The 18,343-nt window shown below is 41.1% G+C and overlaps 1 protein-coding gene across 6 annotated transcripts in view; it reads right to left on the bottom strand.

Moving 5' to 3' along the window:
- The window catches only part of ADNP2 (ADNP homeobox 2), a 32,556-nt gene extending 15,423 nt beyond the window's left edge, over nucleotides 1–17,133 (bottom strand). Inside the window, exons 1-4 of one of the 6 annotated variants that reach the window (XM_075921122.2) lie at nucleotides 16,797–17,133; nucleotides 15,570–15,715; nucleotides 11,385–11,504; nucleotides 3,614–3,703 (exon numbers count right to left, since the gene is read on the bottom strand). In XM_075921122.2, the coding sequence (XP_075777237.2) occupies nucleotides 3,614–3,703; nucleotides 11,385–11,492 (198 nt within the window). In that variant the 5' untranslated portion in view covers nucleotides 11,493–11,504; nucleotides 15,570–15,715; nucleotides 16,797–17,133. The other 5 variants (XM_075921124.2, XM_075921126.2, XM_014578978.4 and 2 more) reach the window with 5 other exon arrangements.
- Between the last annotated feature and the right edge of the window lie 1,210 nt (nucleotides 17,134–18,343).

The following is an 18,343-nucleotide window of genomic DNA, read 5'->3' as shown; positions in this document are numbered from 1 at the left end:
TTGAGTTTATTTCTTCTTTTTAAAGAGTGAATTGATCTAAAATAGATTTGGGAAAAAAACCAGGTGCAGTAGTAATGATTTTTTAATTAGCCCTTGAAAATACCTGTTCAACAAGAAATGTCCCATTTGCCAACTTACCACTACTGAAGAGGACTACCTCACTTTTGAGATGGTGTCGCCAGAAGTTCTGGCTGATGAGCAAGATATAGGAAGATACAGAGAGACTATCAAAAGATGTGGCAGTGCTTCTTTTTTACAGCCCTGAAGGTGGTCTCCTTATAGATTCACAGCACTGTTTAGACTTTGGCTTTGTTCACTGTCATGAAATTGTGAGGGAGAAGATCCCACTCAAGGAACAAAACCCAGAAAATATGGTTCACTGAGGAAGATTTTGCTTGCTGCTGATGCACAAAGCAAAAACGTTAAAAGTGAGAATGGTAATAAGGTAAGAGCACTGAACTTCAGTTGTTTGCATTGCAGGATGCAAAGAATCTATCATATAGGCAGAAATACTGGAATCAAGCCTTAGAGGTCTCAGACAAATCTGAACTATCTCTGGTATTTACACAAAAAGAAGCACAACCTATCTCCAACAGTGGGATGAAGGAAGGAAGGAAGGAAGGAAGGAAGGAAGGAAGGAAGGAAGGAAGGGAGGGAAAAAGTTCAGGAACCAAAAAGGAGGAAATAAAAAGGACATGGTCCTATAATATCTCTCTTGTTGACTTAAGGAACGGTCAGACAACTAGGAGCCTGATTCTAGCCAAGATTCCTTAAAAATTCTAGCTCTGTCAGATGCAGACAAGAACCTGCTGCCATATTAATAATTTCTAAGCAATTCTATTTCTCTGCATCATCCAAGTTTTGTGTAGGAGTTTTTGAAAGTCAGCTCTCTGTTCCTCCATCACATACTGAACAGATTTTAAAATAAAAAAGTTTGGAATATATGGACTAATAGTGCAATTTAAAACAAAAAAGTTTTAATAAGTTAATACATTTTTGTTCATTCAACTGGTAATCTGCAGAAGTTATTAGGCCATTATAGTTATTTAATATACATTTACTTTTAAAAAAAATGTTGCTTAGTCTATGTTGCTTTAAAAGTAGTATTTATTTAGTGGTCTACAGACAGACTTGGAAATTCACAAGAACTGTAAGACAATATAATTTTATCTTCTATTAAATCATAAAGCAGTACAGATAATCAGCAATATAGCCATACACTCCCATATGTTGAGCATTCCAAAGAGAGGTGGCTAGTGTTCTCCCACACATGCAATTACTACAATACCTTTTAAGCATGATTAAAGCATGCCACAAAACAATTACTATAGGAACACATGAAGCTTTCTTAAGAGTCTGTTTTGGGGTAAATGATTGGGGGGGGGGAGAAGAGACGCAAATTTTGCCTTTGCCCCGGGCACATAACACCCTCGCTTTGCCACTGCTCTGCGGGAGGGAGAGCACATTGGGTTAGAGCAGGGAGGCTGGGGGTGCCTGGCTTTGGGGGAGGGGTGCATGGTTCTTTGCACTACTATCCACAGCTATTTTGGCTCTTAAGTGTCTAACTGGTTGGCCACCCCTGGTGTAGAGAAACATGGAAATGGATCCTTACAAGATTAAGGCTCCCTTTAAAGAGGCTTTTCTGCAAAAATTTTGTAGGTGTTCATTATTATGGAAAAAAGTAATCCTTGAAGCCAGGATGACACCTCCTTTCATCTTATGTAGAAGTATTACATTCTCATTAGGAATTTATCTGATTCCCTTCTCATTCTATTCTCACATGATCCTTCCCCTGTTACACACCTCCAGAGAAACAAAGGCTAGGGACACCATTCCTACCCATCCTGGCTAACAGCCACTGATGGGCCTAACCTCCGTGAATCTAATTCTTTTTTGAACCCTGTTAAAGTCCTAGCCTTCACCACATCCTCTGGCAAGGAGTTCCACAGATTGACTGTGGGCTGAGTGAAGAAAAACTTCCTTTTATTTGTTTTAAACTGGCTATAAATTTCATTTGGTGACCCCTAGCTCTTATATTGTGGGAATAAATAAATAACTTCTCCTTATTCACTTTTCCCACACCAGTCATGATTTTATAGACCTCTATCATATTCCCCCTTTAGTCACATCTTTTTTAGCTGAAAAGTCCAAGTATTTTAATCTCTTCATATGGGACCTGTTCCAAACCCCTAATCATTTCTGTTGCCCTTTTCTGAACCTTTTCAAATATCAATATATCTTTTTTGAGATGAGGCAACCACATCTGTACGCAGTATTCAAGATGTGGGTGTGGCATGGTTTTATAGAGGCAATAAGATATTCTCTGTCTTATTCTCTATCCCTTTTTTAATTATTCTATTTGCCTTTTTGACTGTCACTGCACATTGAGTGAATGTTTTCAGAGAATATCCATGACTCCAAGATCTCTCTTGAGTAGTTGTAGCTAAATTAATCCCCATCATATTGTATGTATAGTGGGGATTATTTTTCCAATGTGCATTACTTCACATTTATCAACATGAAATTTAATTTGCCATTTTGTTGCCCAAACTAAATCATTTAGTTTGGTGAGATCTTTTTGAAGCTATTCACAGTTTGCTTTGGTCTTAACTATCTTGAGCAGTTTAATATGATCTGCAAATTTTACAGCTATTCACTGTTTACCCCTTTCTCCAGATCATATTTATAAATAAGTTGAATAGGATGAGTCTCAGACTCTTGGGGGAACCACACTAGTTACCTCTCCCCACTCGGAAAACTTACCATTTATTTCTACCCTTTGTTTCCTGTCTTTTAACCGGTTATCAATCCATGAAAGGACCTTTCCTCTTATTCCATGGCACCTTACTGTACTTGAGTCTTTGGTGACAGATCTTGTCAAAAGCTTTCTGGAAATCTAAGTATACTATATCCACTGCATCCCCCTTGTCCACATTTTTGTTGGCCCACTTAAAGAATTCTAGTAGATTAGTAAGGCATGATTTCCCTTTACAGAAACCATGTTGACTTTTCCCCAACAAATTATGTTCATCCATGTGTCTGACAATTTTATTCTTTACTATAGTTTCAACTAATTTGCCCAATACTGATGTTAGACTTACCAGTCTGTAACTGCCAGGATCACCTTTAGAGCCTTTTTTAAATACTGGTGTCACGTTAGCTATCTTCTAGTCATTAGGTACAGAAGCGGATTTAAAGAATAGGTTACAAACCACGGTTAATAGTTCTGCAATTTCCCATTTGAGTTCAGAATTCTTGGGTGAATGCCATCTGGTCCCATTGACTTGTTACCATTAAGTTTATCAATTTGTTCCAAAACCTCCTCTGACAACACCTCAATCTAGGACAATTTCTCAGATTTGTCACCTAAAAAGAATGGCTCAGATTTGGGAATCTCCCCAATATCCTCAGCCATGAAGACTGAAGCAAAGAATTCATTTAGCTTCTCTGCAATGACTATCATCTTTGAGTGCTCCTTTAGCATCTCGATCATCCAAGGGCCCCACTGGTTGGTTAGCCAGCTTCCTGCATCTGATGTACTTAAACATTTTGCTATTACTTTGCAACAACATTCAATTTGATTGCCCAGAACACCTGATGGAAGCACACATACCTTCCTTTTGCCCACAGACTCCCAAGGAGAGACATCACTCCATGAAGTGTTGCAAAAATATTTTTCTCCTGGATCATAACCTTTAAGACTCTAAAAGAGAAGAAAAAAAATATGTACACACATATATAGACATACACACAAAACAGGTTTTGTATATACAAAATATGTATTTAAAACACGGAAACATTCAAATGATAATCAACTGATTGAAAAAAAAGTCTAGGTTGCCAAAAGTCAATATTGTGAATCAGAAAGAAAGCAACTTCAAATTCAGAAAAATTAGGATCCAATAGTTCAAAATGATCTTACTTGCTCCTTATTAGGCTATTTAATATAAACAAAATATTTAAATAAGAGAATCCTAAGTGTTCAGAATGATTTGGGGCCTATTCTTTACTCCAATTGCTTCTGTGTAACTTCAGAAATCTCATCTCCACTCCTCTCCTTTTCTCTGTGACCTCATTTCCATCTCTTCAGCTCCAGAAGTCTTTTTGCAAAGGGACCTCAGTCTTTACACTCTTCAGTTCAGCATCTTTATCACTTTGTCTGCAAAGACTCTGCAGTCTGGAACTCTCTCCTTCAAGTAGTGAGAATATGTATTACTGTGTCTACAAACAACATAACTCACTAGCAGGATGAAAGAGTATTGTAGCTGAGATGAAGAACAACAACCTACATCATTTAAATGGATGTTTGGCATTGTTTCCCTGGGAATCCTCCACCCCAAAACTAATTCATCCCAGCCTCAAAGTTTACATTTGTCTTTTATTCATTACATCTATAGATGCAACTCTGTTCCTCTCCCCCTGCTACCATCCTCCATCTTATACCCTAACCTCTGCACACCAATCCTTTTACAGCTTCTGCCACATGGCCACTTTACTTTATATACCATAGACTTTGGCAGAGAGGAAGTTATGCACCAATCCTACATGCCAGTTTGACATTCAAAGAGCATAAGAAACTACTATTAGAATAAGTTAATATGGGCTTAAGCCCATGGCACTGTGTTTACCTTATGAAACACATTAAAGATAATTACTATGTCTTTAAAAAAAGGTCACATTCTGTTGTCAGTAAGGATGTTAAATTGCTGTTGATTTACTAATCAAGTAATCAATGGAATTTCCGTCGACTACTTGACTAGTAGGTAGGCACTTCTGCATTTCTCCTTTGAAATGTTCAAGAGCTCCCGCTGGAGCTCTTATGTTTCAAAGAAGGAATGCGGAACACAGCATGCAGCCCGGGGCCAGCGGGAAGTCCTACCGATTACGGGCTGCACACTGGCATGCCAGCTTTGAAATGTACAAGAGTCCCCAGTGGGGGCTCTTGTGCATTTCAAAGCAGAAGCGTACTCATGGAGCTCAGGCGATGGCCTTTGAAGTATCCCTTCTTCCTGCCTCTGTCTGATAGAGGGCAGCAAGGGGGCAGGGAAAATCGACTAGTTGAATGACTATCCGAAAAGCATTTGCTTATTGGATAGTCTACTAGACAACTAGTCTAACATCCTTAGTTGGCAGAGCATCCACTTCAGACTAGTGTTATTTTCTGCTTTGACATGGATGGCCACAGACATTTTTTTTTACATACTTCTCCCCTTCTGTGATAAAGAAGGGCCCATCTCCAAGTTTTTCATCTGCCTTTGTTTCAAGCAGTTGCTACTGAACTGGTTCTTCTAGGGCAGGGAATAGCAACCTATGGCACGCGTGCCACTTATGAGGCTGAGGGCTCCTCATCGGTGCCTTGGCTGGGACTGGAGGCGCTTCTGCCACGGCCACGCAATCCAGGGATGGCCCAGAATCACATGGCAGTGGCAGTGAGGTCCCAGGGGCTGGCCCCAGGCCATGTGGCAGCGGTGCCCATGGGGCCAGCCCCAAACCACCTGACCACAGCAGTGGGGCCTCCAGATCTGGCCCTGGACCACGTGGGCCCTGGCAGCAGCAGCAGCAGCAGGGACTCCCTTAGGGGTGGCCTGGGACAGCGGGGCCAGAGCTGTTGCTACAAGGGGGCACAAAGCTAGGTACGGTCTCCCCTCATGCCCAGACTCCCCCACACTCCAATCTCCTCACTTCCCTCAAGACTCTACACCCCCAGCTTGCTCTGACAACCTCCCTTGTTCCTGCATCCTCCCTCCTGGTCAGACACTCCACCCTACTCCTTCACCTTCCCCACTGGCCTGGCTAGGCACCCCCCCAACCCTGCTCCCTTTCCTAGCCACACACTGCACCCACCCTTGCTCCTGCTCCCTCCACCTGGCCAGACACCCTACTCCCAGCATGCTTCTACACCCTCCCTCTCTCCCAGATCCTGCACCCCATCCCTATCCTACTTGCTGGCAGGCCTGTCTCACACACTGACACATTTTATCCCTGCCTCACAGTCTCAGAGGGTCCATAAAATCCACTAGCTCCAGAACCCCAGAAAAATAAGTCTGGTCTATGGGAAGCCCTGAACCTCAGTCCCTGCCCTTCCCTTCCCCCTCACCCGATGAAGCTGGGGCACCAGAGGAGTGAGGTGTCTCAGTTGGGGGGTGGGGGGCCCACATCAGTGAGGGCTGGGAGGGTTTGGAGGAGTATTTTTGCTTCTCTCCTGTGGTCCCCAACTGATTTTTTTGTGGATCAGTGACTTTCCCCCGACCCAAAAATGGTTCCCCACCCCTGCCATAAAGAAAACATGAAAAACCTTTTATGTTGGACATAGTATTTTACTTTATTTAAAATGAAGTTTAATAAACTCACATGAGAAAGTTAAAACGTTTAAACTTTTTCATAATTTAAACTAAACCGTTCTCCTTAATTGCAATTGGTTCAGAAAATAGGGTGACCATACCCAGCCTGCCCTTGCCTCCCCTCCCCGCCCACTCACACACAGATCTGTGAATAAATTACATCTTGGTATGCCATTTCTGAAACGTTGCCAACCCTGTAATAAAAGGTAAGATCTGCATCTTTCTTTATTAATGAAGATGCTGTAAGTAGGACTATCATTGACTTTAAAGAGTATCACTGGCACCCGGGCCCGTACACAGAGGTGAATAAGTCAAATCTCAGCACTCCACCTCTGAAAAGTTGCTGACCCCTGTTCTAGAGTGAAGATTTTTTAACTGAAGATTTCAACATTGTCAGACACACAGAAAGCTAACGGTGTGTGTGTGGGGGGGAGGGGAGGGCAGTGGTCTGTTTTGCAGGCCGCAAGCCACTCCAATTGCCCTATAATTTAAAAGGAAAGGCAAAAGTCAGCTTTAGAATAATATCCTCAAACTTGCCACAGTAGAAGTTGCTTTTGCAAAGGACTGTCTTGTTAGCCAGGTCTCAGAAAGGGAAAACTGCAACAGATCATAAACATAAGAAATCCATATAGTGGAGATAATTCACAAGAACTGAAAAAAAAGCAATTCAGACTCAAACTCAGAGATGTCTCCTACAATCTAGATGAGAAAGCTAAGATTTTCCCCCCTCATGTGAGCGGAGCTGCAAAATTTCTCAGGGAAATAATAGATAAAGATTCTAAACCAGCTCTTGCCCCTCCCTGTAGAAATGCTAAAGCTGATACTCAAACTAGGGATGTAAGCAACTAGTTGACTCTAATAAGCAAAAGCTTAAGAGTCAGTTCCCCCCAGCACAGTCTCCACAGGAGTCAGGGGAGTAGCAGGGACCAGGCGCAAGCCAGGAATCAGTTGATTCCCAACTCACGCCCAGTCCCAGACACTGACTCCTCTTTTTTAATTTGTTAAGAGCCTGTCAGCTCTTAATACATTTAAAAAAAAAAAAAATCAGAAGCTCAGCAGGGGGGACCCAGCACAAGCCAGCAGTCAGCTGTCCCGGCTCCCTACCAGCTTTTAATACATTTAAAAGGCAGAGCCGCAGCAGGGTTAGCTGCCGGACCGGGAGCTAACTCCGCTGCGGCACTCCTGCTGAATCGACTAGTCAATGAATTAATTAAACTATACTTAACATCCCTAATTCAAACGTCAACTGTTTCACATCAGAACCCAAAATCCCTGCAAACAGTATCTTAACATAAGACTTAGTAGTGAAGAGCATGAGAAATCCAATAGTCCCCCAGTTCTTTTCCTCCCAAAACTAAAATGGGTAAGAAAGTGGAAAAGCTTGTCAGACATTTATTGACCTAACATTTTGCCAGTTCAGTACATGTATTTGTGGAGTCTACAGTTATAAAAAGGGTCCAAGGAATGTCAGGTTGTCCTTGAATTTGTGCAACACTTTATGGTATTTACTTTCTACACTGATGCACCTCGTGCAAAAGCTCCCTTACTTACAAAAAGCAATTACCAAAAGGGCCTTAGACTCAAAAATCTTGAATGCTGACTTCTGCTTTAAGTTTTAGCATTTGTTGCAGATTCTAACATGTTGGAGAAGAGTTATAATAAGTTGCCAATACATCTAGGATGTCAAATTCTAGGAGCACTTAGAATACTATTGTTCAGAGTAGAATGATTTAAATTCAAGTGATCACATCATTAAAATAGATGATTTAAAAAATCAGAAAGCAGGAAATTTAAATGGTGAATTTTAATCTTGTTCTGCATTGGTACTTAAGATATTTTCCTAAAGCCAATCTGATTCTCACTGATTGATAACCATTATAACAGTAAATTGAAAATAAATATAGCCTTGACACCAAATTTGGCACTACTTCTTACTAGCCAGGAAGACAGAGTATCTTTAAATGCATTTATTTAAACAATTATGTACCTTAATTTTTCTCCTGTATCTTTACTAAGGTAGTTTTAATTGGAAATATTTTTTAAATGAATTCCAGTGTTCACCCAAACAGAATCTGTGGCAAGTTAAGGGTTTTTTTTTAATCTAGGTGTATGAAAAATGCATCATTCAAAATGTATTGAACATAATAAATGAATGTGCAAAAATTTATCAAAATAGGTTTTGATCCTAGAACTAACAAATGTATTAATCAAAGAAAGTATTATCTGTAGTTAGTGAACTGCATGGATTATTTCTGGTCACCATGTCCCTCAAGATTTTAGAACTAGTAGATCTCATCCTCACACACTTTAATTTTTTCATAGATTTGAAGAGGCAAGCTTTCCTGCTTTTTCTATTCTCCATTGGTCCCTTAACTTTAGATGAATTAGCCATTGAAGTGAACAGTTGAATAAAGTGAAAGGAAGAAAATATTCTCTCTGTATCCTATAGAAGAGGCTACTATTCTCAAAAACCTCTAGTTCCATGTGTTCAGCCAGTGACTTCACTTTGCTCAGCAGTTTCATTTTCTTTAAAACTTTGGTATAAATATTGTTTACTCTAATAAAAATCGTTAAATTAAAAACATACATATTAAGATTAGTCCTTAGCAAATGTTGTAAATTTCAAATTGGATTTTAAATAGATACAGAAAAATATTCAATTTACATTTAAAAAGGATTTTTTAAAATCATCCTTTTTAACCCACTCTGATACAGTTGCCCAGCAGATCCAACCATAAATCTGGAACAAAAGGCCTATATCTTTTTCCCAAAGGAGGGAGAGATAAACTAGTCCTTTTGGTCCTTTGATTGCAAAGGGAGGCTATCTTTCAGAAGTTCTCTGCCTTCAGAGAAAAATGCCAATTATTAACCATGTTAGAAATAGTTTAGGCAGCAATGATCACTTCCTTTTTAAGAGGCCTGTTTCAGTTACCTCAGCATGGCAGGTTAGTTCTATAACATCATCACTGTAAGGATTATGGTTACTGGAATTTCCTCCTTCCCCAAAAGGAGAGGTGTACAAAAATTCACCTAGATATGGAGAAACTAAGCTGACTTCTCATCTATCAAATATCAACATTGGTTAGCAATTGCTAAAAAGTCTGTGCTACAATTGAAGAATACTGAACCCAAGTCTAAAAATCATCATCCCAGTTGATAAAGTTATTCCATAATCAACAAACAGCAGTACAGGTTGAACCTGTGTTAACTGGGATTCCAGTAGGACCACGGATGTTACAGGACCAGAGAGTCCAGTAGAGAGCAGGCGGCTGGACACCCTGCAGCTGGGCTGCCCAGCAAGCTTCAGCTGGACTGCGAGGTACAACCCATTGGGGCTGCTCAGTGTGGCCACAAGCCCAGAGAGTAGAGAGCTGGGCTGCCTGGAAGAGCAGGGAAGGGGGTGGAAGGACCAGCAGGGCAGAAAGGCCAGGAGGCTGGCGGCTGGTCCAGCGTTTGGGGGGAGAGGCAGTAACAGGGGCCCAAATATGACCTCCCCTAGTCTCGCAAAATCCCTCATCTGGAACCGGTCAGGTCCTGAGTGTGCCAGACCAACTTCTAGTATATCTAGAAAGCCAAACTTCAGTAACTGAACTTGACAAGGGACTTTCAACTCCAGAAAAACACTGTGTCTGATAACTACATTTGCTGTCCCCTTTTTCTACCTCAACTCACTATCTTCCCCCATGATTACCATCCTTGCCAAAAGTGTAATTTATGCTTTAAAGAGGGTCTTAGTGCAATCAAAAGTTTACCTTGCAATACTGCAATAAATTTCCATATAAAGAAATTTATAATCAAACTAAGATTTGTACTTAAGGATCAAGACGTAAGCATTTAGAAATGAGAAAAGTTCTGGAAAATACATTATAAGCAATCAGAAGAGTGGGAATATGCAAAGTACTGGACAAATTCATAAGTGTTCTCTTTTGTCAAGTTTATTCAAATGCTGAAGCCCACAGACAAGAGTTAACTAGTATAATCACATCAAAACTTATGCACAATGATCCACGGCACATTTATTTTGGACATTAAAAACTTGCACACAAATTCAAGTAGCAGTCACTGTAAAAACACAAGATTCCCCAGAAAATGATGTAAGTTCTTTCTTCTATGAATCTCACATCTATAGATATAATGCAAGTCCTCAGCTGGTGACAAAGTCATATAGATATACTGAATAAGCAATGAAGATCATATTTAGCAACTGGTCAAGTCAAGGCTACTACTTGGTAGTTTATTTAATTCTTGAAAAATAATAACATTTGCAGCTTTTTCATATTAAATTCTCTAATCTCTTGGTGCAGATTCTCCTTTCTTGTTGTACTCAAGTGTTTTCTACAGAAAATGACAGTCTCTGCTCAACATAATGACGTCACATTCATCTTCATAGCCTCAGTGCATTTGATGGACTATTTGAATTTGTGGAAATATAATACTGAATTGCCACAGAACAGTTTGATTTTTTTTCTCCCAAAGCCATCTTGAGTTAGGTTTCTAAATCCCTAGAAAGATTACTGTCTCTTTGCTTGGTTTATAAATGTTGACAGTTTGTACATCCTTTAAAGATTTCTTCTTGATATGTCAAAGCAGAGCAGTTAGTCCCTTTACATTTGCTCACATCTTCGTTTGTTCACGGTTTGTGGTTTGATTTGGAGGAGAGGGGTGGCTAGGGTTTGTTTGTTTGTTTTAAAGAATCCTATCCAGGAAAGTACTTATGTAATAAACATGCAACATTTCCTTAAGCAACAGTGCTTTCCTTTGATGCAACACTACCAACACAGAGTACACAGCACACTCCATTTCATGCTTTTCTAAAAATCAAAATGTTTTAGTAACTTATGTTGCAGGAAACTCCCAAATGCAGGCCTGTAACAGACTGACTATCTGAGTTTTGGCAAACATCCAAGTAAGAATATACTTCTTTCTTGGCCTCCCCCATTATAAATTTTAATACAGATGAGTAGTATATATACACTAAACTGTGAAAGACTTCAAAAGTTTAAAATTCAAGTTTCAGCAGTTTGTGTTACATCAATTCTTTACCTGCAATAACTCCCTGCAGCTGTCAAGCCCAATATCCACAAGAATGCCCTTCACCTTTTTTCGAGCCTTCCTGATATTATCAAGATTTTGAACAGGAATTTGAAACATTTTGCACTTTTCCTGAAAGAGAAAGACAAAAATAATGTGATGGAACATTTGTACATGCACACTTACGCTTTGTAGTGTTGTAACAATAATTTATATCATGGGAATGCTTCCCTCAAAAATGTACTTTCCAGCATGAAAAGCAAAAGACTGAACAAGGAACTGTTCTCCATTAGTGTATGATCTTTTGAGATCACTTCCTTATTCTAAAACAACCATGCCTGTTATTATGTTAACCCAAGATTTAAACAAAAAATTGAAATTCCTCCCACTCTGCCTGAAAAGTAGCCAAATTCTTTTCATTCCTGTTTGGTATTGTATTGTGTGCTTCAGCACAGGAACCTGAATACTTAAGCTGTGCTAACTTCTGACTAGATTTAAAAAATAGCCACCCCTTCACCTAGTGGAGATATACATGAAAGTGAAAATGTGATGCTACTTCTGCTTCCTTTTGGGAAATGAAGGGGGTATTTTGAGGGATACTTTTTTCCAGTGTATTTGCTCAGATATATTTTAAGTACAGCTACTGATAAAATTGGGCTTTCCTGCAACTGCTGCTGCCAACCAACACCTTTAAGGGGCATGGAACCAGACAATCTTTGCAGAGAATGCAATACAAGACTAATGCAGTTTTCTAACCTGCAAGACTCTACCACTTCAAAACCATGGTGGACAGCTGAAGCCACAAATGTAAGATGAATTTTTAAAATATCTTTGTAAATAATGGCATGGCTATGGTAGTGCTTCTCAGCAGATGTACGTTCACATTTCTTGCTCAGTAATATCTATGTAACTTTCTAACATTGTTTAGACTGCTGGGATGACTCTCTCTCTCACACAATCACCCAGTTACCCAAGCCAAGCAAAGGTAAGTCTATGGTTGAGGAAAAGCTGGCTGAAGTTAAACCTCAGCAAGATAGATTGTGGGCAGAGGGAATTACTTCTTGGAGAACAACATCACCATTTCAAGCCCCTCTTTTTGAGGACACGTGCCCAATGATCATCAAGACAAGTTCGCACTTCAGGATTTCTTCTCTGCTTTCTATGAACGCTGGCCTCTTGAATAGTTGCATCCAGGAGAAACGCTTTTTACCACCTCCAGCTTGCCAGAATATTGCGTCCCAACTCTGATGACCTAGCCTTGATAATACACACCTTCATCAACTACTATTTGAATTATAACAATTCAATTTATCTGGGCTTCAAAGCATCAGCCCTATGAAACTGGTGTAGAATACAGCAGCATACCTACTCAGCAACATATTAATGACTGCATATCACACCGTTTTCTGTTCTTACACACACAGTTCTGTGATGATCCAGTGAAGCTTAAAGATCTCAGTCCTCATTTCCAAAACCTAAGTAGTCTGGGAGCAATTCATCCAAAAAACCCTGCTTCACCTTTCAGGATTTCAGGTGCCCTCAACAGTTTCATTTCTCAAAACAAGAAAGCTGTCCCTTACCAGAATAAAGCTTGCCGATGCAGAAGACATGATTTTTCTTGGGGGCTGCTCCTCTGAATGTGGAATTCTTTCCCACAGAAACTATGAGCTTCCACAAACCCTATCCACTTCCTAGTCCATAGGGAATGCACACTATTTTTTTAAAAAACAATGTTTAATTATTTCCAGACAAATAAGCCTCTTAACTTACGTATACAAACCCACCTGCTATTTTCCTTTCCTCATGCCCATAGGAATATGATGGATGCTGGTCTCCTTGTCTACTCTAGAAGGCATTCTGCTACCATGAACATAAATAAAGCTTTATTCCAAATTATGTTCAAATTTCCTCTTGAGCTTTTTCAAGTTCTAGTTTATAACTAGTGTTGCAGCACGACACCCTATGGTCAACTATATAAGAACACAGTTGAAAAGATGCCATGCCACCAAGGAGGTATGGGTTCCATATAGAATAATCCACTGGAATTATTTCTTCCACTATTTAGATGATCTTCTTTCTCATTTAGAAGCATCAATGTATCATTTAGATGAAGAGAGAAGTCCTTCTTCTACTAAAACAGAACCATCAGTTTACTGAGAAAGCTCTAATAATCCATGTCCACACTTTTCAGTTCTCTTAAATCAAATGCCTTCTAAAACTCAAGGCCAGGATTATTAATCCAGATAAAACAATATTCTTGAACACAGCTGGATTTATATATTCCAGTTTTCAATATGCAGTTATTTAATCCAAGAGATGCACATTCCACAAGTACTAAATATGCCACTGGGCTAAACACAATGCTTGGAAGCCAGATTTCAAATTATCAATCTACTACACTTCAATAATCCATTTAATATATACAACTCATTTTCATCTATAAAATCAGGAATTCCAACTTTCTGAGCTTATTTTTCCAAGGACTCCATTTCATGTTCTCATTTAACAATATTCAGTATATCACAGCTAGAATAGAGCTAGAATAGTGTATTATCCATACATTTTTATTTCTACATCATTAGTTGTTTTGGTTTTTTGCCTTCAATCTTTAACCAAAACTTGACCTTTATTGCATATTAAACTACTACTTATCTTTTGCTAGTGCCACCCATTTCTTACCAAGCAAAGCCAACACTGGGTCAACACAGCAAATTCAGTAAGACATGCAACATGAAAACGACAGATCGTCTTACCATCTTGACTACCGGATTTTGAGAGCAGTGTGACACAAAATGTCACCCAGCAAAGTTTATTTTAATTATTCCTGGATATAATGAGCTCTCAAACATTCATGATTCACATAAACTTCCAAAAAAATTCATTAAGTGGAAAATCCAAACACCTCAAACATCCTTGGATCATTCACCTAGCTCTTAGTGATATTTTGTCCATTAACTTTTTTCTTTAAATATGTGTCTGACTAGGTAATACTCCCGTAACATTACTGTATTGGACCTGGGTACATCATGACGTTTCCTCCACTACTTTACAGCACATGAATCATGCAAACATGATCTGCTCTTCAACCAAAACTGCAGACTCTTCCTTCCAGTCAGTATAATGGTTACTATTGAAACACCGTTCAATTCAAATATCACATTATGAATCAAAGGAACACAATCAAAATTAGCATATTTGAAGTGTGTATCCAAAAATTATATAAAAATTAACAATTTCACTCCCTGAAAGAGAAAGGTGACCTAAGAATGAAAAACAAATTTCACTTTTTATCTGTCATATACAGAGAAAGGCTGAAAGGATTAAGAATTCCAAACGCACAACCTCCCCTTCCCCTGCTTAATATTTACACTAGAAAATCAGGTTGACTAGCCCAGAAAATATACAGGGAAGGCTGAAGAACTGAGGAAGGAATTTTCAAGTCAGACAGTTAAAGAAGGTATGGAAGCTTTAAGAAAAAAGTCTCTTCACCCATTTAAAATTTTCAGCATCTGATACATGGAGAGGAAATGAAATTAAAAATTTCCTGAGGAACTGCTATTTAAAGTTATAGATTTTTTATTATGGAGTGCATATTCCCTTAAGGTTACTCTCTGTATGATAACCTAAAAAGAACACCACCAGTTTCACTACATTAACTTTGGTTTCCTGCTATACACTAAACACGGAAGTCTCTCCCCAACTCAAAATGCAGCAATCCAGATAAGAGAGGAGGATGAGATTGTTTTAAAAACAAACTTCTAGGGCTCTCTACACAGGGAAATTGACAAGCTTTGCTATAATTTTAATGGATAAGTTATTCAATTATGCCAGAATAAGCTTGCTATATCGACACTCCATTCCATAATAAGAATCTCTCTTATTGCAGAATAGTATAGTGGAAGTTATTTTAGTATAGATATGCCTATCAGTTTCCCATATGCAGAGAAGACCTAAAGCAATTCTTACCTTACACATTAGCTAACGCTCATTTTCACATTACAAGACTGTATCACTAGAAGGTATCTGAAATCATCAAGAAGGGCTCTGCCTATTAATCCCTTCCACCATTCTAGAAATGTCATAAACAGAAGTACAGGTTAGGGAAGTACATCAACTTAGCCCAGACTCCATCAGTATACTGGTTACAAAGGAGATTTGGGTTTGGAATGAGCATGGTATCCCTCCCATCCGTGTTACCTGAAGTCTGACGGCCAGAGGACTTCACAGTCATTATGGAGTGCGCACAAGAGGCGGTACACTCTGAACAAGGCAGCCAACTAACTCAATCCTTTCAGCTTCCCTTTAACCTCTCTTCCTTCTCTGGATGATGGGGGTTTTAACTACTGTGAGTTTAAAAGAAAAACAAAAACAGATCAGGCAACAAGCATATGTTTGATGCTCAATCTTGCCACAGACCACAAGAGTGTTTTCCTGTAGCGCACACTCCACAGATGTAGAGGTACTGTGTATCCCTTTTATTATCTTGTTAGTTGCACACCCCATGCACTCTTCTATATTATTTCATGGCAGGAAAAGAGAGGGCAAGGGAAACAGGCAGGACAGAAGCAACAAGGAAGAAGAGAGCTTTGCCACTGCTATCGCCCCCACTTCAGGCAGGGTACCTAGGAAGCACCCTCGGCCTTACTTTCCAGCATTTTCTAGACTAACAGACCTACTGCACATGCTCACAACGTGCTCAGGACCAACATTCCAAACATTCTAAAACACAAGTCAACATTCCAGGCGTGGTCACTGCCCTGACTTACCTCAGAGGTAAATTTACCTACTGACCTTTCCCCTACTTTAGCTAGTTGCCTCAGCTGACCTTTTCCCTCCTTTTTCACTGCCCTGCCTCAGAAATAGCCTGTGACCTGCCTCTTCCAACCACGAGGTGACTCTTGCTTATTCAAAACAGAAGGCAAGAACTCATAAAAGAATCTAGGGAATTTCTCTAGAACCAGCCCCATTCTGGTACCCAGTGGGTGCCAGATACTCTTCAAGTCCCGAGGCTAATCCTATCCTATCCTATCCCCACGTGCACTCGGGCCATTGCACAGAACCCCCACAAACACACACTATCCCACCTCTAGAGCGAAGAGGGGTGGGCTCGTGCAGGACGGGGGCGCCTCACTAGACTACGTATGGGGGAGGAATACATGGAGCAGATACAACATGCGCTGGGGCAGGATGCTCTGGGCTAGGCGGGGTGCGTGTATCTACATGGCGAGCCACAGGGCTGCCTGGGCTGAGCCGCCTCCTGGGCACGCGCCGCTCCTAGCAGGGAGCGCATGGCCAGCCCGTGCCGCAGCGCCCCGAGCACAGCACACCCAGGCTGCCCGGGGATGCTGTCGCGGTGGCGCGCGGTCCGTCACGGGCTCTGGAGACAGCCCTGCCGCTCTGGGGGCGGGCGCTCCCTGTACCTACCCGGCCGGGCTGTAGGGGGAGCTCGCTCGCTCCTCGCCTCCTCCCCTGTGCGTGGGTCCGCGCGGCAGCCTCCGCCTCCCGCTCCTCACAAAGCCAGCCCCGCAGCCGCGCTGCGCCTCCCGCCCCGCCGGCTCCTCCTCCCGGCCGCGCGGCCGCCCGCTGCGCGCCGCTCTCAGTCACGGGGCGGCCGCAGCAGCAGCTGCATCGCCGGCGTCCTGGCCTGGCTCAGCCCCTGCGCGGAGCCCCCCGGGCCCTGCTCCCATCAATCCGCCTCCGCTGGCTCCTCATCCAGCCCAGACCCAGACAGAGAAAATGGCGCTCGATTTATCCCAGGAAGTGACGATTCTGCTAATTTGCATACCAGGCAACAGACCAATAGGGAGTGGGTTAGTCCAAGGCTCCTATTGGCTCCCTCCATCAGATCCCTAGGGAGAGCCTGGGTTCTAAAGATGTAAGATGTTGGAGGTTGAACCCCCCAGGTGTCCCCTGACTCACCTGTTACCCCCCTTTACCTGCCCCTCCTGTTCTGGTCCTTCTGAGTGGGCACAAGGGGTGCCTAGAACCAGTTTTTGAGCTGATCATGTGACGTCATCCTGAAGAGGGCGGGGTCTGATTTCACTCCCATCAATAACACTACGTGGTCACTGAGCAGCCTGACTTCATTTGCATGGGATGTTGGGTGAAGCCTTATTTGCATCTGCAGGATTCTGAAGTGCCCACCCACATCCAGCAGCCAATAGGATTATGCCATGTCAAGTGACAGTGTTTCCCATTGGAGGAGAAAACTAGTGGTCCAAGCTCTTGAAGCAGCAAGTGTGTTGCCATACATGGCTTACATTCTGCCTGTACTTGTAATCAGGAACCCAAATATATGGTTCCTTAGGACAAGTCATTGGGCAAGTAATTCATAGTATGAAATCTTCTCCCCACACCTCCAAAAAACCCCCCACATGGATAAAATTGATTGGCTGAGCCCACTTCAATATAAAAAATCTGCAGCAAATTAAAGATTATTCTAAACTAATGGAAGACATTAAGAAATATGAGTAGAATTCAATGTAATGGAGATATCAAACTATGTAGTAATATAGTGATTAGAGGTCTATGACAACACAGACAGTGGATCTCTTATTGAGTAGTTCAACAGGACAGCAATCTGATTTTCAGCATCCTTACTTTTTGATAGTTGTATACTTAATCTTACCCATATAGGTGATTTATCCTGCTTATATCCATGTATGCTCTTGAATCAGCTGTGATCTTCCCACAAGTCTAAGATCAAGCTTGCTGGATTTTTTAAAGAATATGTGACCTATAAGAAAAACATACCTTCTTCATAGATACTCAATATCTACCCTCCTCCCCCCACAAGAGCTATCCATTTATAAGATATAGACATAAATCTTATATAAGAATGGTCGTACTGGGTCAGACCAAAGGTCCACCTAGCCCAGCAGCCTGTCTACCGACAGAGGCCAGCACCAGGTGCCCCAGAGGGGGTGGACCGAAGACAATGATCAAGCGATTTGTCTTCTGCCATCCATCTC

The sequence above is a fragment of the Pelodiscus sinensis genome, chromosome 2 (genome assembly GCF_052426305.1).
Source record: "Pelodiscus sinensis isolate ZL-2025 chromosome 2, ASM5242630v1, whole genome shotgun sequence".
NCBI classification, from domain to species: Eukaryota; Metazoa; Chordata; order Testudines; family Trionychidae; genus Pelodiscus; species Pelodiscus sinensis.
This window is presented reverse-complemented; position numbering and strand designations above follow the sequence as displayed.